At 37.4% G+C, this 19,751-nt stretch overlaps 1 protein-coding gene across 1 annotated transcript in view; it reads left to right on the forward strand.

Annotated features, from left to right (window-relative positions):
* TOPAZ1 (testis and ovary specific PAZ domain containing 1) overlaps positions 1-14,337 on the forward strand; it is a 79,513-nt gene extending 65,176 nt beyond the window's left edge. The window contains exons 11-20 of the mRNA XM_010562424.1: positions 139-231; positions 504-619; positions 2,071-2,137; positions 3,181-3,355; positions 4,879-4,979; positions 9,028-9,193; positions 10,056-10,220; positions 11,346-11,549; positions 12,638-12,821; positions 14,097-14,337. Coding sequence (XP_010560726.1) covers positions 139-231; positions 504-619; positions 2,071-2,137; positions 3,181-3,355; positions 4,879-4,979; positions 9,028-9,193; positions 10,056-10,220; positions 11,346-11,549; positions 12,638-12,821; positions 14,097-14,337 — 1,512 coding nt within the window. The remainder of the gene's footprint in view (positions 1-138; positions 232-503; positions 620-2,070; positions 2,138-3,180; positions 3,356-4,878; positions 4,980-9,027; positions 9,194-10,055; positions 10,221-11,345; positions 11,550-12,637; positions 12,822-14,096) is intronic.
* The last annotated feature ends 5,414 nt before the right edge of the window (positions 14,338-19,751 follow it).

Consider the following 19,751-nt stretch of genomic DNA (forward strand, 5'->3'; position numbering starts at 1 on the left):
TTATTGAGTTTTCTTGTTTGTTCCTGCCCCCAAGGGGGGGGGGGGGGGGGGGCAATTAAAAAGTTACTATTATAAAAACTCTAAGCTTTCTAATTGAACAGAGTTGCAAAACTGATTGTGCTTTTTTGTCTAAATTAGCCAGCTGTAGATGTTCTTCTGAAAGTTTTTGAGCATGTGGCTGCTTTGAATATAAGAGATGCTGTGCCTACATTAATCAATACTTTTTGTAAGGTATGAGTCTGATTGTACTACTGCTACTTGTTGGAATTTCTGAAATAACCTTGCCTGTTTTAAAACTCAAACATATCACTTTAATATTATTTTAGTACTGTTTTTTAAAAGTTACATTGTAACTAGCTGAATTTGTGGTACAGGTTTCTATTTATCCCTTATTTTTTGACTGAGATTCACTCTGACATGTTTTTCCCACTTGCCTCTGGAAACATGTAAGTGATCACAATTTTTTGTATGCTTACTTTTCTTCCCCCTGTTTGATATTACAGCTTATTGATGCAGGTATGTTCCTTGAGTTTGAACATTTTGACTATATTATTAAGTTCCTTCACCAATTGCAAGTTTCCAGTCAGGAAATAAATACTGTTTTGAACATAAAATCCAGGTATGTCTTTAAGGAGCTATTTTATAATTATATCTGTCTAGTTCCTTCCTCAGGTTCTATTTTTATAAATTTATTTTAAAACTTTAAAAGGCAATTAGAAAATGCAAATTTAGTGTTTTGGATGAAAATACTATCATATTGTGCCTAATTGTATTTTAAAGTGCCGTCAATCTGTTGTGCTTTAAAAATCAAGGATTGTTAAGTCAAAGCTTAGATTCTGACCACAGTTATGATTAATTTTTTCCATATTGGTCATCATTGTATAATCTGTTCCCAGCTGTGCTACAAGTTTATATAACTGTAGTCAAATTAGAAGCATCATGGTTAAATAGATCTTTCAGGCCTGCATAAGCAAACAGTACTTCTGCAATGAACAACTCTTCTAGGCAATAAGAAGATTAGTTATAATCTGAAGTAGTTTTCTATTTTCATTTCTTGTGCAACTGTATAAACACTTGTGCCAACAGAACTAGGCAGGAGGGTCATTTTTTAAGTACTGCTGCATTATGCTGGACAAAATGTGAAATCGCAGCCCAAATCTGTTCCAAAACTGTTGATGTCTCCTTTTCCTCATCTGCATCATACTCACACATGCAAGTTGAGAAACTAAACTTGCGATTCATAAAGCAACCTTTGATTCTTAGGGGAAACCAAATATGCAGCATCTACGGTGTGAAAACAAGCCATCACTGTTTCAAGTGAAAGCACTGTAGAAATTATTTGCTGCTTTTCATACTTTTCCCATAGAGTACCTTTCAGCCATGGATCTCAGTGTTTTACTAGTGCAACTTACCACACATGTTGGAGGTAATTTTTATCACTTTTCAGATCAGGAATCTGATTCACAAAGGAATGACCCCTTCCAGGTTGCCTCAGTATGTATGTGTTTTCAGCACAAACTGAGAAACAGTCTGTATCTATGAAGACTGAGCAGCTGTGCTACTTCAACTACATGTGTTAGCACATTCATGTGTAGGTTATGTATCCCTACATGATAGCATCGCACTGGGTGGATGTATCCATTGTTTCAGTGGCAGCATCAGAATAAAGTATTATGCTCCTAGCTATTTGAAGATGCATAGCACTTTCTTTTATGTAATTAACTTTTTTTTTTTACCTTTATGTCAGAAATACATACCATACAGTTCTGCATTTACTTAATGGATTGCAAGTCTTATTCCTACCTTTTCAGTTACATTTCTACTGAGACAAAGGAATATTTTCTGTGAAAATAGCTCTGCCCAGTTATTTGCCTAATACATGTACTGACTTCCCTTGGCATGATTGTAAATGTCTGTTTTCAGTGTCCAGTTTGCATAGTGTGTAGTAAATAGGATCAAAAATGACATCATTTTTTAATTCATATATGATAATTTGTTGATTGCCTTCTGCTAGTGCATAGGTTAGTTCAATAGGATGTGTTAAGTATTAATATTTCTTTCTTATGGAAGATTTCAGGAAAGACATTTTGAAAAGAACTGGCTTTTTGACTTTAACTTGGCAGTGGCTGAAATTCAGGTACAGTACATGCATTCTTCAAGCATGTTGGAATACTGAAACCGTGACTTCTTTTAAACCTAGAAGAAATAGCAATTTCTACATAACTTAAAAATAGTGGTTATTATTATTAACCATATCGAGATTATGATAAAATATTTTTATGCAAAGCCATGTTTGGGAAAGATTAACATGCAGGGGAAAACTATCTTTGGCTTTTCTGTAATGTCAGTATTTTAATTTACATACTTGTAGATTTTATCTTAGTTTTGCATCTAATTCAAAGATTTTATAGGTTTAAGCAATTATTTCCTATGCCTTAACATTTGTTATGCTTGTAATTGGTAGTGGTACGTCATTCCTCGCTGAAAAATTATTTAATTATTATTTATTATATAATTATTTAAAAGTATATTGTTTAGCAGATAGAATTCATATCTAGTATAAAAAGGCACAATTGTAAAATGCTGTAATTGGCAACACTAAACAGGTATTTTAAAGAATAAGAAATTAGTATAAAAAATTCTTTAATTGGACACTTGCATTTTTCATATTCAAGGACAGATTACTTATTATGCACAATTATAATATAGTTTACATATTATCACACTTACTGCACAGTTCCTGAGACCAAAATTTAAGAAGGGAAGAACCAGGACCGATTTTTTACTCCTTTAAAACCAAAGTCATCAAGTGATCTGGCAAGCAAAAGACTAATTCATATAGAAAATAACCATCCATTTGGCATGCATCATGCAAAAAAAAGATAGTAAAATAGTGGATGAATGCCAGTTCTTAAATAGGATGAATAAGTTATGAGGGTCGTGACATAAATGGAAAAAGGATTTCAATTTCCTGAGGGACAAAAGTGATTAGCAGTCCACGCAAGTTAGGCAACATGTAACTGTGCCATATTGAACATGGAGTTCTTGGCAGTAGTGTTTCATCTGCATCTTTTTTCTGCTTTAAGTCTATCCTAGGTGTATCTCTCGAATTTCAATGTATTTTCTGCCTGGTGTTCTGGAAGCAGGTTCGTTAATATTTATCCCTTGCCTTCTTCGCAGCATTGCAAGGAAAAAAGTGATTGGACCAAACTAGGATCTTTGTATGTTTATGCGAGAACTGGATGTGAACATTTTGATGATCTTCAGAAACTGTCTTTATGTATTGTTGAAGTACTAACTAGAGATTCAGAGACAGACAGACCAGGAGTTCCTTTTTGTGATTTTGCTGATGCAGGTAAAATTAAGATTTTTGTTCATCCCTATTCTTTGTAAAGTTTTTAAAGGAAGTAAAAAAACAAATTCATATACTGTTTTCTGAATATTAGTTAATTTTACATGTTACAATATTCATGATTTCTTGAGGTGAAAATACAGTCAGCTGAAACACTCAATAGAAGCCATTTTCTAGTAGAAGTAAAATCCATAGTGCTTGTACTTAAAGAAAGTTCTGAAGGAAGAACATTTGAGCTTTGTGAAATCAAGAAGAGAAACCAGAATTGGTGGTCTTTTAATAAGAATGTCCTGTTCTCAGGACAAAGGCAAACGTATTTAAGTATTGCCATGTGAAGTGTCACACTCGTAATAGCATAAATAAACTTTAGAGCTGTAAATACAGCTATATATATACTCGTATATTTCAAAACACATTGAACAGGGTTACATCATATATATCATTTGTACTTTTTTTTTTTTTAGTAATTTGGATTTTCAGAATTATTTTATTTTCTAAAGAACCAAGAATTTCTGCAAGGACTGGGTCCACAAAACACCATCTAGTTTTTTAATAGTTCTGGCAGGTTTTCTTACCCCTTTCCTCCCTATGCCCCTTCATTTACATATCTGTATCATTCTTCCTAGTAAGTTTGCAGAAAACTGAGGCTCAGTGAGGTGTCAGTGGGTTATGAAAGCATTTTATAATGGATGACTCAGATCTTTTTCAACCTGTATTAACTACTAAAACATGATGAATATATTCCAGATATGTGACATGACCTTTCTGACCACAGACTTTCATGTTATAAAACAGGTATCACAGTTTCCAGTTGTGACAGACAGAAGACTTTGGCGGGGCTTGGAACTTTGTCTTCCATAGAGCAGTGGTCTCCAAACTGATAGACACCTCTATCAGTAAAAAATTTCTAAGCACTTGCCCCCTATTTATTTATTTATTTAATACATGTACTACTGCACTAATATATTAAGTACATTATAAAACATACACAAAACCAGAAATTAAAAAGATGAGATAAAGATTAAATAAACACTACTTTTTATAATGTTTCAATTTTTTTTTTTTTTAATGGTACAAAAAATACTTTCTTCCCACACCTGAATGGATTGTTGTGCTCACACCCCACTTTGGAGACCACAGCTCTAGAATACCAACAGTGCTTCCAAAGTGGTTGTATAATATGGTTGGACAAACTTGTAATTACTCAGTTCTGTTATTGCCAACATTTCTTCATGGTGCCAGAAAATGCAAACCTTACTTTACAAATAAGGTTGTTACTAAATTATGCCATTACATGTTCAAGCATCTTATGGATGAATTAGACTACTATGAAATAGTATCTAAATAAACTATAGTTATTTACCCTACTTCTGATGTTAATACCTAGGAAGTTACTACATTTAATGGCAAATATTTCGGAAAGTATATTTAATTTTTTCACAATGACTGTGTTTTTCAAGTGTGTAATTTCTTGAAAACTGCATTTACATGTAAAATTTAAAAAAAAATATTTTTTTTCTTTCCAGTAATAAAAAATTCACAACATAATGAAGCAGACAGAATTTTCATTGGAAGGAGTGGGATAAGCGTAATGTATTCTTATCACAAAGCACTACAGTGGATAAAGGTATACTGGACTATAGAAACCTGACTGGAAGAAAATTAATGAATCATTTCTTTTCTAGATGTTAAACTGTGTTTCTCTAGTTCAATGGCTGGATGTGCCACCTGCCTCCCCACCATCTTAGTACTTCTTAATTGTCCGGCTGGATCAAAGCATTTTATTGTGCTTTTCTGAGCAGTAGTCTTCTGTGGAACCCATTGTAACTTTGTCTTGCAACCTAGAAACTTGATTGTTCAAGTTCAGCTTTTGATTTTTCTGAGCTAAGGATGAATCTGGATTAGGAGACAGTCTTCCTGAGATTCTGGGGTGAGGTGCTGATGGGATTGTTTCCCAGAAATGTCACTTTCTTCCATCTGGCAATACTGCTGTATTCTGAGACCTCCCAACTCAAGCAACATTTACAGAAGTTCAAGTGGGCCCTTTCCTGCACTGATCCTTCTGAACCTGATGTCAAATAGAATGGATAAGGCCAGGAAGATAGAAGAGAAGCATAGCAAGGCTGCTATTGTACTTGGTGAACTGCTCATTCCTTAGAACATCACTAGAAGTGGTTTTCTTTCATTGAGTCTAGGGTTCTAAGTTCTGTGAATCTTGCAAAGACTTGGACCTCACAAAGAAACACCCTTTACAATCCTTTCTTTGCTGTCAAATATTACAAACTGCCAGGGTTAAGAGACAAGACGTTTCACTGGATGTTTTACGTTCTTTAGGCATGAGTGTGAGGCCTGATGATGCAGTTTTGATCGTAAGTTCACTGCAGCAAGATCCATTTCAATGTTAAATTTGTCTTTTTCTTCCTGTAAGGAAGTAGTGTATACCAAGCTGGATCTCATATACAATGCAACATGACCAGTGACAACATAAGAAATAAGATAAATCACCAATGACTTTGGAGTGTATTTTTGTCAGTGATCACATTCTGAACTTACCTTTGTGTCAATGGGCCTGATCTTACAACTAACTATGCTGTAGTGGGATGTTCCTCATCCCATGCAAGATGACTTCCAGCATGTATTTTTATGAACAAAAGCAAACACTCTCCTTGTCCCCTTTTGTCTCTTGGGGTTTTTTTGAGAATTATTGTCGAGGAACCCTTTCTAGTTTGCATCAAAGGATTAAAATGTCTTTTGTACTATTGTCTCTAGGGGATAACCTTCAGGAATTCTGTTATGTAAAACCTGTGCACTGCTCAGTCTGTTTCCAAGGTCAACCCAAGACCCAGGAGATATTTGATAGAGGTGCTTAGTCTAGAGGCAATACACCCGTTTTGATGAATCATTAATTTTTCACCATCACCTTGTTGAGTTGAATGGTCTTTAGCATGTCCCTATCAAGCTGCAGCACAGTGTGGTACTGTTGAGGAATAAAGGGAAGGAGAAGAGAGTCTTTGCATTAGCACTTTTGTAGTACTGCACTAGCACTTTTCTAAGCATTTTTGTTCCACAAAACTCAGCAGTTAGAACAGTTAAGATATTCCTGGCCATAGAAGAGGTAGTCTAAATTTTTGGCATTGAGGAGCAGTCAGTGCTCACACGCTCACATCGAAGAGCTTAGTTTGACTTGGGTTTTGGCTGTCTTCTTCAGCAGAGACAGCATATATTCAGTGTTTGTAGGGAAATGCCTTCATACATTTTAGCTATTTTCCAGACTCATCTTAAGGGAGATCCTGATATTCCGGTTGCAGGACCTCTGATATTCCAAGGAGGTTCATCTTCATGTCCTAATTTCAGAGGTGCAAGGTGTCAAAAGCATGTGTAACGTTTTCCTTGTATAACAAGAGTTACTAAAAGTACACAGTTCTTATGATACTATGATTTTTTTTCATGTCTAGAGCAAAAAATCATTGCTTCTTTGAGAATGTTGTGTTAGGTATCAGACCCACCTCTCAACAGACTGCTCACCAAGATCCTCAAATAGCCTTGTAGACAGCCTATGTTGACCATATGGGAGTGTGAATAAGGCTGTGCTCTGAATGATTTTTATCAGAACTGGCGGATCCCAAATTGATCTCTGCTTCAGAGATGAACTAGAATGGTCATTCCTACTTCTCTGCAACCAGCATCACTCCATTATATGTATTGGGTAAGTCCCTAATCCTGTGATTATGGGCTAATTATCTGCTTGATCCCATGTCTTATTTCTTCCAAAAAGTGGTCCAGAAAATAAAATAGTGATGGATTTGTTCTTCCTGCTGTACCCGAAGTAATTTTGGCTTTAGGACATGCCCTATGCCATTTTACGAATGTGTTGGACTGCCTAAAGCTCTAGATGTGCTTTTCAGATCACTTTCCCTGTGTGAACATTAAACTTCTTTAGCATGTAGCTTTGATGCTTGGTGGTTCTCAGGGGTAAAATACATATGCTTCTTGGTCCTGAAGAGACTATTCTTTGTAAGAGCTAAGGAAAGTTCATAAAACAGATGTACTTCGAATAAACATGCAAATTTGAAACATGTGAATAGGTCTTCCATGAAGACAGCTCTTCAAGCAACACTAGTCTACTTTCTGGATATTTACTTGTAGAGAATCCTGCAACATTAACGCTCCTTTGGCAACTATTTCATCCACTTCCTATTTCTAATATTTCCTATCTTGAGGAACTTTGCTATGGTTTATTTTTACCCAACCTTATTTTCAGAGGATTGGTCAGAGGTTCTTGTCCAATTAAGGATCTCATTCCACAACTGCATTTTAATTGGGTGCCCTTCCTTTACAGATCATGTGTGTTTATAGCTGCATGCTTTCCATCTTTCTATAAAGACCCACTTAGTAGCCCTTCCTTTTGCTAGAAGGATAGAATAGATGCAGATCCTTCTTAATTTTGTATTTTGTTTCTGGTTTGCACTTAGACTTCAAGTATCTATTTTGCTGTCAAAGTTTCACCTGAGTCTTTCTGGTGTATATTTTTTCCCTTCAACCACATACATCTACAGTTGAATGGGTTCTTTACACCTTAAATGTTAACTGCAATGATGTAGTTAGTATTCTTTTATGGGTTATGCTGAGATAAACCATTGCAGATTCCTGTAGGCCTTCAAGTCTCCAGTTTGAGCATATGTCAGTCCACAGTATGTATCTGCATATGCATAAAGCATATTCAAAAAACGAGCTTCCTAATAAGTAAGTTTCATTTTCTGTCAACTTCTCTGTTCTCCTAAACCTCCCTTTCCCTCTACCTCCACGATCCTTGTTGCACCACCACAATGTGTGCACACACATGACCGCAGTTTTTAATAAGCCACCTCCTCATTGATGCACCCACTAAGCAAGAACTGAAACATGTCTAGTTTGGAGTTTTGTTCGTGTTGCTTCACCAGCAACATGCAGCCAGACAGGACAAGGGGTGAATCCTGCCTGTCCTTGCCTTACTGGGGACATTAATTTGATATCTCACCTTGGTGCAATCATCATCTTTTCTAGATTGGTCCGATCTTAATTATCTTTGAGACTGCTACCTTTCTTCCATCTTTGACTGAAAAGGCCAACCAAAAAGTTGTTAAGAAGAAGCTTCTGTAGGAAACCAGTCTAAATATCAACCTGGAATATGATAAAGTTGTTGGTTGTTATCCTGTTGGCCAGATAAGCCCAACTTTTTTCATCTTACTGTCCTGCTGGGTACAACTATCTGGTTTTTTTGGCTTATGTTGGAGTAATTATTTCAGTTTAATGATTATGCCTCTGCTGCAAAATGAAAGCTCTCTGTATGATTAGAATTTTATAGGTTGTGTAGTGCTGAATGGAATCAAGAGTAAAAATATACTAAAGTAAGCAAATATAAATTAATTACAAAGTATCTTAAAAATACTATATAGGAACATTATATAGTAGAAATAATGTTATGGGGAATAGTGTGCTAGGAACTGTTTGACAGTGGGTTGGTGGAGTTTTTTTGCCTACACGTTTTTTTTCTCGACTTAGTTTGGATTACTAAACTGATGCCTATAAATCTGTATCATCGAATTAAATCTGCTTATTTTGTGTAAATATACTGTGTTCACTGATGTCATTGTTTTCTCTGACCTTCCCCCTTTCCCTTCTCCTGCTTATGCTAGGGAAGGAAGGTTTTGGATAAATTGCATGAGTTACAGATACATTTTACAGTCTTGAAAGGACTTATAGGTACAGAGAGGTTAGCATCAAGATGTCAAATTGTTAATAAAGCTGCAGAAATTTTTCTTAAAACTGGAAGTTTGAATGGAGCGACATGGGTATTAAGAGGTAAGCTTGTCTTATAAAAAACTAAGTTTTGACTTAAATTTGAACAGTCCCCACCTATGACAGATTTCAGATAAAAGTTACAAGCTGGTCTATGTTATTAAATAAAGTTAATGACACTGGGGCAACAAAAATAAAATGTGATCCATCTTACTGGTTAGTATTATTCTTGATATGTGTAAGAAATATTATGACTAATACTAAATTTTTTTTTCAGGAAAGTTTTCACAGTAGTCTGCCATCAACACCATTCTACTCAAAAGCCTGCCATAAAAAGGCAGGGGTGCAGCATGGAAAGTGACCCTGCCCCATGTAGATTTCCTTAAAGCCAGGTGACATTCAGTGTCAAAAAAATTTCAGGCTTGGGTCAATGCAGTGTTTCTTTACCCCTCACAGTATCCACATTTAGTAAAATAGCTTTAGAATAGTACCACATTTCTGCAATTAAATAACATGTAATTACTGGCTTTTTGGAATTCTGAGCTGCTGAAACGAGAAGAAACTCGGAAGTATAAACAACAGTAGAAGGCGTTCTACAAAGTAATACTGAGGATCTAAAATTTGCTATTCAAGTTCATATATGTATATAGATATATACATACTTATACATACATATACCACTGATAGTCCATTTTACTACCATGATAGTTAATAAAAGGGGTTATTTACTATATAAAGGTTCAGAGAATCCATCAGAGAAGTATTGGTGATAAGGAATGAATTATTAATAACTAGAACTGCATTTTCTGTGAAATTCTGAAATTTGTTTTCTGCTACAGTTTGCAGTATATTCTCAATGGCCAAAAGACTCAGCGTCCAGCAGTTTCAGTTCATAGAAATAACTCTGCACTGTTGTTTGCCACAGAGTCAGAGTGGACCACAAATGCACCATCGTGGCCCTGTGATAAAATGGACATCCTCAGTCGACATAATCTGTTATCCACACTAGTGCACAACTACTTGAGGAAGAGTTTATACAAGCAGGCATTTGAAGTTCTGCAGAACTTGCCAGGTTTTCAAAATCATTCTGGTAAGTAAAGAAAAAGGTACTGTGTTAAGAGCTAAAAATTTAACAGATGATTCTGTACTGTTCATTTTGTTTGTTTTCCGGCTAAAATTTGTTGAAGAAGTAAGATGGTTTTAGACAAGCCCTTTTTTTTTTTCCAGAGCATAGTGTCAGATAAAATATGTATTGCACTCTGCAGCTCTTGCCGCACACACATGCACGTACATGCACACACACAGAGTTTATACACCTATCCTCTTCTTCCAGTTGGCTCAGTTAGACAGGGCAACAGGAAAGACCCACTAAATTTTTAAGAATCATACGTATTCTATACAATAAGATAAAATAGGGATATCATTGGGGCAATTCATTTTATCCTAACTTCAGATGAATGTGTTGTTTTCTATAACTGAGCTAGCTAACCGAGGCTTCTTTTACATACCATGTTAAGAACTGAGTGCTCTTTCCAGTTCAATTTACCTGACAAATTTTGGATGTGTATTTCCAAGATGCGATGTGTAGTTACTTATGCTCCACTGAGGAAACGTCAGCTGATTCCTGTATGTAGGTCTCAGTCCTATTGCCAGTGTGTGCTTTTAGGTATGTTAGGAGAGCTTAGTTGGAAGACCATCTACTTAGAGAATTCTAAAAGGATCTAGTCCTTTGGGTCATGAAGTAGATACAAGACTGCTCAGTCCTGCCAAGCAGGGGACGGTTGAGAGGAAGTGGACAGTTCAAAGTTAGGATAGAAGCAGAACTTGAAGCACCAAGTTGATATTGATTGGTGCAAATTTTAAGTCTGAGAGATCAGGTGAAGATTGTATTTATAGGCTTGAGCAAGTGAATATGTTTTTATCTGATCTTGTTGCTTTAGGCAGCAAATTACTACTTGGACCTTAACACTTCACTTTCACAACTAAAAGTGAAACATTAGTTTCTAGAACTAGAGTTTCACTAGAACATTAGTGAATGAACTAACTGTATGAAAAGACTTTTGATGAATAAAGCATTATCATAAGTTATCTCAACCTTGTTCCATTTTGCTAATAGAAGCAAGGGTCCTGATTTAGGTATTGATTGAGAAGTGATTCTTCAATTAGATTTGCATTTGACTGAATTTAGGAGTTAATATTCTTCATTTCATTTCAGATACTGTAGATGTTTCTCACTACAGCTGCCTTTTTAACAAGCTGATAAATGCCTGTTTTGAGAGCAAGAACCTTGGGGTCTCATCTTGTGCAGTAGACTTCATGCTTTCAAAAAACATAGCTATTGATTTTTTTTTACTCAGAGGATTAATCACAGCTTTGGGAAGAAGTTCTTTGTGGTCTAAAGCTAGGACCTATTACAAAAGTAAGTTCCTTCTTAAACAATATCCTTCCCTTATGTTCTTTGAATAACATATGCTCATAACAGCTCGGTATGTTGGGGAGAAATGGGTAAGAGTGTACTTTGTAAAAACAAAACAGTACTTTCTGTGCCACTAGCAGGAATTTATTTGTAACCAAAATGTTTATTGGGAAATAGTGACAGTAGAAATTATGAATCAGTGCATACTACCTGGCATGAAATAAATTCTGATAAAATTAATTTTTTAGACTAAATTTCAGAATTTCAAAAATGTGAACCCTGAAATGGTTAAAAAGTGCATCATCTTCACTTTTTCATCTAGGCAAATTAGATTTCTTTATACTTCTGCTTAGAGCCGTGGTGGTAAAATTACTAAAATTTAAGATTTCAGAGGTCTGGCTAAGAAGTTTATCTTAACTAAAAGAAAATGCCTTTCAACTAAAAGCTAACAGTCTGTGATTGTTTACAACTCCACACTTCTGAGCTAAGATAATACCAGGTGTGCCACTCTGATAGGATCCACCAAGAGCCATTTCTCCATATTGTCACAGTATTTACTGCTTGATTCCATCTTAGAATTGTGGCGGTTAGCAAGCTACTTAAGGAGTCCACCCCTCCTGGGATGGACACTTGGCTCTTTTAACATTGAAATGATTGTTTTTCCTCACCTCTTTTTTTTTCTGAAATGCTATATAGGTTGAGTCTCTGGGATCACTTGGCAGAAGACGGGGGAGCAAAGGGGGAGATGGTGTTCAAATGTCCTCTCACTGTGATCATAGTTAACAAAGCTTTTTACATGTCCTAAATTGTACTTGGCGTTATTACGCACTTGAAGTCCACAGATTTCTGACAGAGCTTTTTAATCATCGTTGATAATACTCATTGATAAAAATAACATTTTACAACAGTGCATATTATGAGTGAATACTATTTGCTGTGTTCTCAAATCAGGCCATTTCACAGGTGAAATAGCAAAATCCATTAAGAGTTTGGGGGTTTTTTTCCCACGTTCTTAGCCACATACTGAAGAAAACAGATCTATGTTCAGTATTGGTAATCCTAACTCCTTACATTTCTGCATTTACTCTCAGGTGCTTTATCATTGGGTTGCTACCCACCACTGCAAGGAAATTTATATCACAAACTTTTGACAATTCCATCTTACTTGTCTGAGGTAGAGATGCTGTTGGCCATTGAAATGTTCCTTGTTTCAAATGCCAGTGATATTCAAAGTCCAATGGCTACTAGTCAGACTCTTCAAATAATACTGAAAAGGTTTGTTGTCAGATATGTACTATTTTTATTGTATTATCCATGTGATCATGTAATTAATGAGAGATATTATTTTCCATTGGCTGGGAAAGAGAATGCTTAGTTTTAAACTTGTTTTTAATCCTTGTTTCTAAACTGGTTATAGCACAGTACATGTTTGGGGGTGTTATTATTATTATTAGTTTTTACATGTGTGTAGCAGAAATGTAATTGTTCCAGAGTGATATTGGCCTGTGTTTCCTAACTGAACGTGTCTACCACACTAAGAGTGTACTGTATTTTCAAAAACAGGATAGCTTGATATCTTGGTGTTTAGATTCTTGTGTTGCGGTTAAGCAGTGGAGTAGAAGGGCACAGTCAAAATGTTACTCCTTTCAAAAAGCAACATTTCTTGGCTGTTTTGTGGGAAGTGCATAATTCTCTTTATAGGGGATATCTCAATATTAAATTTGTTTTCCCCTCTCTGTGAGACTTAACACCTTCAGATAAAAATGTGTTTTGTTGCTTTTTCCTTTTGTCCATAAACCACCAACCATTGTCACTAGATAATACCTAAAATTTATTTTTCAAGACCCCATTTTCTCTGAGATTGAGTGGCTCAGCATCAAAATATGAAGCTGCATAGAAAAGCTACATTTGTTAAGAAGGATGAACAGGGGCATCTCAAACTTGAGTACTCTGTCTTCCTTCCCCTCTACCCTTCCCAAGGAATACATCTCGTAATTTTGTTCTTTCGATAAATGAGAAGTTTTTTATCTCTTGTTTTCATGTGTATGGTATTGTAACTCTGCTTGTTTGCTCAGAGAATAAGTTCTGCTCTTGCAAAAACATAGACATGTCACTTAGTCACATCCTTATTCCAAAAGTGATTACATGCCAAAAATGAGTAATCCTTTTGGATTCAAGCACATATAAGAATTCCTGCTATATCCAGTTCATAAAATGGTTTACATTCCTGTACTGAATTTTCCAGCCCAGAGTCGAACATTTCTTCATGAAGCGTGCTGTGAATATTGCAGACCTACTTTGCACTGGCATTAAATCCTATTACTTTTCATTACCATAAAGTATGTTAAAAATACACTTTTTCTAACTTTTTAATTCTTCAGAATAATCGGCTAAAATTTGTCTAGAAATTAACATAATCTATTATAAGTTAAGTGAACACAAGGCACTATTTTAATGTTTTTGTAATCTTGTTGCCAGTATAAAGTGTCAGGCAAGCGACGCAGGGCCTGTATGGTACCTAATTTTGTATTTGTGAAAATTCACTTACAGATGTGAAGATCAGACAGTTCAGAATAACAGTGTCTATCAAGCAGCAGTGGAGAGACTGATCCTGGCTGCTCGTTTATCTGATCCAAAGCTTTTTCTTAAGCATATGACAATGAATGTCAATATGGAAGAAGTTTACAGCCTGGAGCTTACATCTGCTCTAAAATGGCTTCAGGAGAATATGAAATGGGCTGGGAAGGTCTGGCTGTTTCAGCAGTCAATTGTAAAGACTTTTGGTTTTTAATGGTTAAAGCGATTATTGTTGAAAATAATATTAATAAAGGCAGTTCCCACTGTGTTCAGACTGTGCCTTACTGATAACTTGAGACTTCAAACTCAAGGGGTGTTTTCAATACTTATATTGATGATGATGCAGATAGTAGCATAGAAAGAGTCATTTTTTTTCCCTAACTATGTAGATTGTCACACTGACTTACATAGATGTTTTGTAATGGCATCATTAGATAATGAGGAAGCTGCAGCCTCAGAACCTACATTCTCCTTTTTTACAGAGAATCTAGCACCGTTACTCTTCTCCCAGCAGGTGATATAAGTGCATTGACTGAGTGTACCTACTGTTCTTGAGTGAGACATTTTCCACATTGCTTCATAGTTTGTAGAATTAATATGTTTCCTTTTGTCTTCCTCACAATATCTTGTGAGGGTATTGTCCCATCTGTGTGCCCCTTAGATCTTAATTTCCTTACTCCAAAACCCCAGTAAAAAGCACGGAGAATAAAATAACTTCAAAATCACTTGAGACTTGCCTGACTTAGGATACCTTCCTTTACAGAACTGAGAGGGTCTACACAAGTTGCTCACAGCTGAAGGTTTAGTTGTGTCTTGCTAATAACTTGTATATGACTTCATATTTGTATATATGCATACTCCCACTGAAAAGGAGAACTTGCTTTTGCCCTTGATTGTGCTCTTGGAGGGAAGTGGTTTTGCCCCATTTTTTAGTTTCCGCCAACTGCATGATGAGCTGGAGGCTTCTAGCAAGCTGGTTCTAGCATTCCTGGTTCTTCAGGAATTCTTTTTCCCACCTGCAAATCCTGAATCAGATTTGGAGTATGAATTGCTTAAGTCACACTTCATCTACTGATCTGCAGCCTGAGTAAGAAGAACAAAACATTTCATATCAGAAAACTCTTATGGCAAATCAGTGAGACCTCTTGTCAAGGCTGATAACTTGCCTGAGCTCCCCACTTCTGTGGTGTTAGTTTAGATGTCTGGTACCATAAACATGCCAATAATACAGCTCTTTTGCCCTGTTCTGCATCTGCTTCAGAGCTTTTTGTGCTAAAAATTCCTGCTCTCTTGGGTATAGTAGTTTATGGGTTTTTTAAGGCTGTTCCATCATAAGTGAGATCAAGATGGTGGCATTAGCCCTCAATGTTTGAAAAATCTTTCCCTCCTTTCGGGCAGCATGAGTGTCTTCCCAGTTCCAGCAGCATTATTGCAGGTGTCCTTTGTGCCTCTGAATCATGAAAGCCATCATGATCTTAGCGCTGGATGGTTGTGCAGGGTTTTGGAGGGGTGTCGGTGTTTTTTTGTTGCGGGGGGGGGGGGATGCCACTCCAGTCTTGAGGTTCATGCCATTAATCTGATGTCATTAATCTGATTGACAGTTATTACATTCCTGACCCTCTTCAGGGTCAGATTCTGACCCTTTTCAGTACCACTGTTGATCCAGTCTGTCTGGGAGTTGCTACTGGAAGAGAGAGGATTGCATCTGATGACCACCACAATCACTGCCTTCCTCCTGTGCCACCTGTGCAGAAAAATGCAAGGATACAGGCTCTTGTGTTTTCACAGGGTATCATTCTGCTGTAGGGATCTCATCTGCTTTCCTTCTAAAAAAGGGTAGATTCAGTACTAACAATCAGATGGCATTTCTTTAAAATCCCTTTACCTCAAAATTTCTCTTAAAGAACAGTTGGGACTAGTTCAAACAGACTTTGGGTTCCACCACTGGTATTCACCAAGATGGCTCTGCCATTTGTACGGCTATCCACCTGGTCAAACCCAGTAGCTGAAAGCCTGGATAAGAAGTGATCAGGTTTCAAATGAGGGATCTAAACTGATATTCTTCCAGCCACTCCAGCATTAGTGGCAAGAGCAATTTTGGAAGGTTTCAACAAACTGAAACTGGCAGTGAGAAACTAAGTCATTTTTGCTAATTACTTCTTGTAAGATCCTTTGTAGCTTAATCTCCCTCGGAATTAGACAGAGGCTATCTGAACCTCAGCTAAATCCCACATTTCTGTAAGCGGTACCAGATGTGGCTAATACTGTGTTTGAGAGACACAGAAGGACAAAATTCTCTTAGTAATCTGTATGGCTTCAAAGCTTGGGATGTTCTAGAGACAGCATCATTTTTTCCATTATAAGCAACCTTGAATTTTCACTTAGATCATCCCCAGAAAAAAAATCCAAAATGTTGCTTTATTTTGCAGACAGAGGTTAATCATTGACCTTCTAGCTTAACTTGGAACTGTGTAAAATTTGTGCAATGTTTTGGCTCCATCTCCTGAGTATCATCTTCAGCTGATAGGATGCAGTCTCACTCATGGTTTATATTAATGAGCAAAGCAAACTCCCCACATCATTGCTCAGAAGTTTTGTTACAACTGGTGCATCTGGTGTTTCCATCAATACAGTGTTTCTCCCTATCACCATGATAAACCAGCAGGCAATTTAAACAACTTGACTGTTAAGTCCTGTATTTCACATTTTTGTACTGTCTGGGTCCACTTGAAATACCACGCAAATCTGGTCATTTTGATGTGTATCAAAATGCCAAAAAGGTTTCTCGAGCAACATGCTGAGTACCGTTTTGGTGACAGAAATTCCATGTGCTAAACAGGACAAAACTCCAATGTGAAATGGAAATGAGCCTGGAAAAATGAAAAAATGTTCCAAAGGATAAAGTTAAGTACAACAGAGACAATGCAGTTTTGCAGAGCCAGCCACTCAGTAGACAATATCCATATTTTTGCTCTTCCCCAGGTGTAAGTTACTGTTTCTTAGTAGCTGAAAGAACTTCTGTGTTTGAGATTAAGCAGCTCGATTGATATATTTAATTTTTCATATAGGAAATAAAATGTATGTTTACCTGTTTGCAGAGAGAGGCAGAAAAATGTGCAAAAAAACTTTCCCGTGCTGTGCTGAGTAGCTAGGTTTAGACAATGCTGTGTTCCTTCAGTATGTTGTTAGATGCATGAGAAATTCCCTTTGTGAAAATCTTTCTGCAGTTTTCACTGAGTACAAGGTATGCTCTTGGAAGATTACTTTTGTTAGGTATGGACAGTCTCTTGTAACTAAAACAGAATAATGTTGTTGGGAAGACGTAGCACAAATCTATTTCAAAGCATTGAAAGTTTTGAGAGTTCCTTAACCCACATCGGGAACAGAAGTGAGAAGCTGGAAATAGCTTGATAGTTTTTACAATGTTTTATAAAGAGCAGTTGGGGGGATCATTTTGGAGGAGTTGTTAAGATGTTAATAAATGTTTTTTATTCTTTATATGAAGTATCCAAAGTATCTGTGAGTCATTATTGTCATTAAATTATTTAATTCTGTTCAGATCCCTGTAATTAATATTCTTAGGTATGCAGGAGGATAGGCAAATGGCAAAGTAGACAGGGAGAGTTTAGTATCTCATAACTGCTACAAGAATCTAGAGCATGGTGTGCTGCACAAGGAGGTTAAGAATGTGTGAAATCAGTCAGACTATGCAGTTTTTCACCACACCATAGCACATAATGTAGCAAATGCTTACGAATAAATTGGACTGACACTCCCAGCTGTGGAAGTGGCCAGCTTCCAGTTGTAACTACAGACTCGAGTGGAGGCTACAGCTAGGCCTATGGGCTGTGCTCAATTCACTGAAGAACTGTAGTGGATGCTAGTGAGAGTTTCACGTAAGGAGAAGTAGTAAAATTAAATGTCCGTGGCGTAGTAATCAAACTTTTAATTACCAAAATCTTAATGCCATGCTCCTCAGCTTAGTAAAATATGGCCACATTAAGAGCAATTACTAGTTCACATTTCTGTCCTTTCATTCTCCAGATGCATCTTGCATCTTAGCGGAGGGGTTTTTTTGCAAATCCCAGGTCTACATTTTTCAGTCTTAACCCCTTCTGCATAACCCTTTTCTAAAATGACTAGTATGATGAGTAGTATCAAAAATTAATGCTGACATCATTGGCCTCAGAGCTCCTGTGCCATCGAGTGTGCTGGGACTGGAGGAACTGACGCCACTTTTTGACCATCTTCAGACCAAGGACCAGAACCGAAACAAGGGAGCAAGGAGAAAATGGCTCAGTTGCCGCTTGTAGCAACTTTATTGTGATGCTTAAAATTCTCCTTCTGTTAGGGGACAAGAGGTAGTCAAAATACAAACTTTTTCAGGTGTTAATTTTATCTGGTATAAAACAAGCTTTGCATTTGGAAGTGTCTGCGCCGCTCTTGCTCAGCCAGTGGGATGTATTCTGGGAACTGATAAGGAATAATGAGACCAGATAAAGCCACAAAACTACTCCCATGGAATACTGCAGTGATATTCATGAACAGTAAGTTTTGAGACCTTTAGCTAAAAAGCAGGAATTCATTCCTGTGCTTGGAGGGGGGTGGGGGGGGTGGGGGGGTGGTGCTCTGGCTCTGTTTCAAAATACATACCTGATGCAGTGGAGCTGGTATCTGGCAGTGTCACCTGCTGATTACCTCTCCCAATTTATTTTATTCCTCACAGAGTTAAAAGAAATCCCAGGTGAAATGAACAGCACGCTTTTCTGTTGAATCAATTAAATTTATTTTTCCATCTGCATAATTATGCAACCAATTTGCTTACATAACTGATGGTTTCTATTGGGAAGCGAAAAACATGCTGCACATTATGGAAATTATGCAAATCCCCCAAGGGCTGTGAGAGCGTTAACTTGATTTAAAGCTTCACTGAGCTACAGATAGTTCCTAAACCACGTCAGTCCTCTTTTTAACCTTTTCTGCCTGGAAATGCAATAGCCTGTATGCAAATAACTCCAATCCCTAACAGTTAATCTCCCTTTGTTCTGAAACTCGATCAGCAATAGACGTTTTTGCTCTGAGGTTGCACGTCTCTGCATCAGCTGCTCCTTGACACCGACTACCTTGGAAGAAAAACAGACGTATAAATAAATGTACGTGTCCATCGACCGTTTGCAACTGCAGGAGAACAGCGTTTGCTTCTCCCCTTGGGACTGCAGAGCTCACGGTTGGTTCTTCGCCCGTTTCTTTTCTTTTCTGCGGAACAAAGGAAACGTGAAGCCGGTGCTAGCGTTTGGAGAAACCCCTTCCACCCTCTTTGCCAAAAAGCAGGGATTTCTTGTGCGAGGCGTTTCCCTTCCGTGTCCCCGAGTAGCGACTGCGGACGTACTCCCGCTGGAGGAGACGGGGCCGCTTCTCCCCGTCGTGTGTTACAGGCCTCTGAGAAACGCCCGCGGTGCCACCGTGCCGCTTGGCAAGGCGGGGCGCGCTTCGCAGCCACGGGCAGCAGCAACACCTCAACCACGAAATCTATAGCTATTACGGGTTTGTTTCACCTAGTCCGCCGGTCCCCGCCGCGTCACACCTACGAAGCCGCTCGCACGGCCGCGGGCCCCCACCGCCGCCCCC

The sequence above is a fragment of the Haliaeetus leucocephalus genome, unplaced genomic scaffold (assembly GCF_000737465.1).
Source record: "Haliaeetus leucocephalus isolate CR32 unplaced genomic scaffold, Haliaeetus_leucocephalus-4.0 Scaffold159, whole genome shotgun sequence".
NCBI classification, from domain to species: domain Eukaryota; kingdom Metazoa; phylum Chordata; class Aves; order Accipitriformes; family Accipitridae; genus Haliaeetus; species Haliaeetus leucocephalus.